Raw genomic sequence first — 6,000 nt, forward strand, 5'->3', positions numbered from 1 at the left:
TCTGAGATGCTGTGTGAATAAAGGTGAAGGATGTCTCGGAATCCCTGCCTTTCAGAAGCTCGTAATAGACATGAGAAATAGTAAGGGCTTCAGAAATCCTGCAATTAAAAATCCAATTTAATTTTTCACTGTACTTTGCTTCCCTCTTTTTTAAATTTCCTGCTGAACAACTTGAACGTACTGTGGAGTTAGTCTTCTGTGGACTTCCCTGGGGAAAACACAGGTATTATGGCTGAATAATCTATATTAAAGGAAAAGTGCTACAGAACAAAGTCTGCAGGAGAGAGGCATGTGGAGGGGTTACAGTTAGGAATGCCTTATTGGAAGCTGCTGTCACAGGCAGAATAATGTCCCCTCCTCGAAGATGTCGACATCCTAATCCCTGGAACCAATGAATATGTTACCTTACATGGTCCTATGGACTGAAATGTGTCCTCCACACACCAGATTTCACATGTTGAAGCTCTAACTCCCATATGTCATAGTATTTGGAGATGCGGGGCCTTTGGAAATGATTAGGTTTAAATCAGGTCCTGATGGTGGGGCCTTCAAGATGAGATTAGTATCCTTGTGAGAAGAGATCAGAGAGCTCGCTGTCTGCCTGTCTCTCTTTCTCCGTGCCATGTGAGGACACAGCGAGAAGGTGGCCGCCGGCAAGCCAGGAAGAGAGCTCTCACCAGAACCTTTCCATGATGGCGCCCTGAACTTGGACTTCCAGCCCCCAGAACTGTGAGAAAATAGATTTCTGTTGTTTTGCTACCCAGTCTATGGTATTTTGTTACAGGGGAATTAAGGCTGCTGATCAACTGACCTTTTAAAATAGGGGGATTATCCTGTATATTTTACGTTTATTAGCTTAGAGTTAGCTCTGAGTGCAGGGGTAAAATATTACTCATTTTTGAATTCCCGGTATCTGTCACGGCGCCTGGCATATAGTAGGCTCTGCCTTTGTGGTTACAGGAAAATGTTGTAACCGTGGGCAAATGAGAGATATTCTGATAGCACATTAAGTAAACAAGTAGTAAATTTTTATATCACTGAAATAATTTTACTTCAAAATTCACCTTTGTTTTAATATTAGAATATATACCAATATTCTACTGGTCATTTCAATAGCAAAATGGAATTTGGGAATAGATATTTGTGCTCCAGTAAACGTCACACCCAAAAGTCATCAAGGAAATTTAGAAAAGAAGACAACACGTGAAGCAATTGAAACGACTGTCTTAGAATAATCATATCTTAGAATAATAATGGATTAATTATAAAGATGGCAGGTGTGAATTATTCATTCATCCACGTGAGAAAAATTTATTGAGCATCTACTCTATGTCCCGTTCCTGAGGATACAACAGTTAAAAAATGTCACAGTAACACTTCTATGAAGTTTATAGTCTTCAAAAGTTTACAGAAGTACTCAGGGACGTTCATTTGGGAAAATATCAAATCTTAGGGCTGGAAGCAACTGCAGAGATGAACCAGTCAAATCCTCTGTTTTGTACATGACAAAAATGAGATCTGAAAAGGTCAATTAAATTAGGTAAATATATATAGTTTTATAGCCTAGTTGCCACAGAAAATGCAAAGTGCCTAGTTCAGGTGAAAGTATGCTCCCAATATAGGCTAAAAAATTATTCATTGTTTATATGAAATTCAAATTTAATTAGGCATCCTGTATTTTTATTTGCGAAATCTGACAGCCCTAAATTTTCGGGGGATGGAGGTAAGGTCATGGCAGGAAGCAGAGTCTTCCTTTGTATGAGCTGTTTGGGGAGAAGAGAAAAAGAGAAAAAAGCAAAAGAAACACAATAGTTCTTTAGAAGGGAAACCCACTAATGGACCTCTCTCGTTTTGATCCTCTGTGCATGGTGTGTGTGTGTGTATGTGTACACACGTATGGGTCCTTGTGTCTTACTGACACAAGCATTATGGTATTGAGGAAAATTACTGACAGTGATACTGATTACAGATACTGACATAACAACAGTGAAAAGATGAAAAACAATAAAAATGTGGTTAGTTTAAAAGCAACACTAATGACTGCATTTAAGTAAACTGCCTCTGATTTATGCCCAACTGGCACACAGCCCAATCACAATTTTGCTTATTCCCAATCTTTGCATTTTCAGAGAACCATAAAATGTTTCTAGAGGGTCTGAGAAATCACCTAGTCCAACCCTGACATTTACAGATGAAGTAACCAAGACTCAGAGAGAAGAAGTGACAAACCCAGGACCACCCTGCCTAAGAATTTAAATAATAAAACAATATTTTTTGAGAGCTTACTAAGTGCCAGGCATTTTTCTAAATGCTCTACTTGTAGTATCACATTTAATCATCACAACGATCCTATAATCATTCTCATCATTCAAACGAAGCAAACTGAGGCAGATAAAGTTACGTAATTTAGCTAAGGTTCGAGGTTATACAGCCGATAAGGAGAAGTGCCTGCTAAAAACCCAGAGTTTGGCACTAGATCTGCACATTCAATTGTGAAACCCTGCGGCCTCTCCAGTAAGATGAGTTTATATCACTAAACACGTTCACCCATGTAAACTTTCATGTTTATTGCTCCAGTAGCACCGATTCGCAGTTAATAACAAGGTCACTGGAATACAGCTTATAGAAAGTCAGTTGCAAGCTGTTACCATACATGTCAGTTTCAGAGTCAAAACAGTTACCTGTTCCCTTACAAACCAGCCCTACACACAGGCCCCTTGGTATGATCAATTTCGTTTCCTGTGTTTTTTGTTTGAAACTTTTTAAATGAAATACACCAGAACCCACTGTCAAAGCAAACATTAGCCCTGAGATAGTTTTATGAGTTCACATTTTGAGTAGTTTGTGAAAGAAAAGAAGACGAAAAAAACAAGAGAGAGAGAGAGAGAGAAATCAAAACAGAGAAGAGGCCTTCTTTATTCATTGTTAGCCATAAAATAAATCGAGGACTCTTAGGAAGAGGCCCTCTTGTTCGCATGCTGCCAGCCAGACTTCTGTGCTCCCGCAGCTAGGGCTGTAATTATCTCCAGGAAGAATAATCCCCGTCCTCAACACTACATTTACTTAGTTTTACATTCAACTTGTCTTCTTCTCTGTCTTTTAGGAGATTATCAACCCCTTGTATTCAGAGGACCAAACCACTTTGTCCATTTCCAGACCCCGTTTCCCTGTTTATCAAAGGTAGAGGATTAAGCCTGCCTATGTCTGCTTCGATAGCATAGCATGTCTTCCCAAAGCAATCCTTCCTGTGACACAGAAGCCTGTCCCAGTTTAAAAAAAAAACCAAAGTGAGGCTGCCATCGGAATTCTCGGAAGCTGCAGGGTCTAGGTCTGCAGGGTCCACCTGGGAGACACCAGGACTCCACGGACCCACCAAAGCAGGAATTAGGAGCACTGTCTTCCTTGCCTTTGCACCGCAGCTGAAGGAAGCATTCGTTTGGTAAGTCTGTTTCGCAATTCTACTATCAAGTACATCACCAAGTCCATCTAGAGACAAACCAGCTCCTCCCCTGCCCCTGCAGGAAACTGGCAAGGGTGCCTTTGAAATGAGCGTAGCTTCTTGCAAAACAAATCCACATCCTCTCTTCTTCAGAAAGGTGGCAGTGTTGCCCTGCGGTTTTGACCAAATTGCAAAGCAGTGGCCATGTCTCTAGTGGATTAACAGACCAACCGCCTCACCTCACCACAGAAAGGAAAGGATGGATTAATCCACTGCAGAACCTAGTCCCTGACAGACCGGCCCCGGATCTTCGGGGCACTGAGTCTTGTAGCTGCCTCCGTTCTCAAGGTTTCATCTCGCTTTGACGGTACAGAGCCATAGAAAATCTCCAGTGGACCCCACAAGACATCTAAAAGCCAGGAGCATCTAAGCAAGTCCCAGAGGACCCTACTTTCCAGCATCCACTCTTCTCATTTTTTGGTAACATCCGTCCAAGTGAAATGCTGCGTGGTCCCACTTAGAAGGGCTATGGAAAACTTAGCAAACTATGCCAGCATCCTTTTAACACCTGTTATGGGAAATGTTCACATCACAGTTTATATAAAGTAACCCATCTTCTAAGCGGAAGTTGTACCGTTTACTGAGCAGTTTGTTACCACTTTTATAAAACCGATATTCTACACAGAGCTATTGACAAAGAACCAAAGAAGTCTCCCCGTCTCAGTGTGGAGACCCACACACATCAACACCTTCCAGGGGCGAGTTACCACCCTATGTGTGAGGCAGTTAAAGGCCCGTCTCCTCTCCACTCACCTTCACTCAGCGTCCTCTGAGAAGTTCCTCTATCGCCACTAACACAGAAATTGGGGGGAAAAGTCTCCATTTATAAACATCAGATGGTTTGGGAAAAAATATTTGTGGCACTGGACTTCTTTTTTTCCTACAGTGATGTCATTTTAAATACTTGGTGTGCTCCAAATTTGCTATTTTTACTTCCCCCAAGTGACTTTTTTTGGGAAATACATTTGTTTGGATTAGCTCCATTTGAAGTGACTCCTGTATCTAATACAACAGCATCAGGTTCATTGTCTCAGCAATTCTGACTGATACTGTGCAGCTCTCCAACTTGAAATCCCCTATTTGCTCACTTTCAAGGTTATTCCTGTTGGATGGACCCCTCCAGAATTTCTACTCGCAAACAGAGAGACAAAAGTAAAAGGACTGGCCTTTTCACAAACAAAAACCACGCTCTGTGACTCAAAGCATTTACAACAGAAGACATTAAAGGCCCCCCAAGGCACATACAATTCTTCACTTGCCAAATGTGCTTCTGGGGAACAGAGTTGAAGTAGCCAAGGCGCTGGCTTTGAAACATTTATTGGAAAGCAGTGTGGAGTTGAGACGTGCAGAAGAGGAAAAGTTGAAGAAGGAATGCCAAGTGCCTTAGCCCTACCTGATCTGAACTTGCTCCTAATCAGCAATGAGTGCTCAGACCCCAGGAGTGTCATGTTGAGTCTCAGCGAGCCGCTGGTCCCTTGGCCAGATGGCCCCTGACTTCCACCAGGTACGGGCTCCCGGGAGCCCAGTTGACCGCAGTTAACAACCCAGAATTCATCCAACTCTCCGCGAGCTCCCCCGGGTAGGAGTACAGTGGCAGCCAGTGACCGAAACCAGAGTCCCCAGAAAAGTGGCGGCCTCGCCGCGCGGGGCTACGCCACTCTCAGCTGGCGGGACCCTGCGCCTCCTCGGGGTCTGGCGGGGCGCCGCGGCATCCCAGGCGTGCGCGGCTGATGTCATAGGCTGCCCGCGCTCCTCGAGCATCCCCACCACGCCTTTATGAAGGTCCCCAGTTTGCTATCTGATCCTCTTTTACTACTGACAGGAGCTCAGCCAATCAGGAGTGGCAAGCGGGGACCGGGACGCGGAGCAGCCGGAGGAGTCCCGGGAGCCGGTCTGAACTCTTGGCTGCGGGCGGCGCGGGGGCGGGCGGCAGGGATGCGGAGGGCGCGCGCGGGGGGCGGAGCCGGGAGCCGAGAGCGGCGGGGAGGGGCGGGGCGCCGCGTAGCGTCAGGCGCGCAGGTGGGCGGGCCAGGTGGGAGGGTGGGGACCCCGGGGGAGAGGGGGCCTCCATCCCTGCAGCCTGGCAGGCGGGCGGCGGGCGTGGCCCACCCCGGGAGGGGACTTGCGCGCCCGCGCACCCGGGGCGCACCGAGCTTGGCAAGCAGGCTGGACCCCTGGCAAATAACCGAGGCTTCCAACGCACCAGGGTGAGCACAGTCTCTCTCCGTTTGCGCAGGCAGAGACGGAGCATACATGTCGCAGTTCCCGTATCAAACCTGGATACACGTCCACGGAGAAAACGAAACGCCTTTCATTTTTCTGGGATATGCTCTTTTTGGACAAACCTGACTCAGGCTGTCTGCAGGTGCAGCCAGGACACAGTGCTCTCTCTCCTGCGGGAGATACACGAGTTGGAAGCCCTTTTGGGGCGCTCAGTAGAGTGGGACTCAAGGAGGGAGGGTCTCTGGAGCAGAGGGATGTTCGAGCCGGGCTTGGGCTCA

The 6,000-nt window shown here is 46.0% G+C and overlaps 1 protein-coding gene across 2 annotated transcripts in view; it reads right to left on the reverse strand.

Moving 5' to 3' along the window:
• MYOCD (myocardin) overlaps positions 1 to 4,947 on the reverse strand; it is a gene marked incomplete at both ends in the record, with an annotated part of 89,922 nt that extends 84,975 nt beyond the window's left edge. For both annotated transcript variants that reach the window (XM_082678321.1, XM_082678320.1), the window contains one exon: positions 4,893 to 4,947. In XM_082678321.1, the coding sequence (XP_082534447.1) occupies positions 4,893 to 4,947 (55 nt within the window). The remainder of the gene's footprint in view (positions 1 to 4,892) is intronic.
• Positions 4,948 to 6,000: the final 1,053 nt, after the last annotated feature.

The sequence above is a fragment of the Grampus griseus genome, assembly GCF_964374135.1.
Source record: "Grampus griseus genome assembly, chromosome: 20".
NCBI classification, from domain to species: domain Eukaryota; kingdom Metazoa; phylum Chordata; class Mammalia; order Artiodactyla; family Delphinidae; genus Grampus; species Grampus griseus.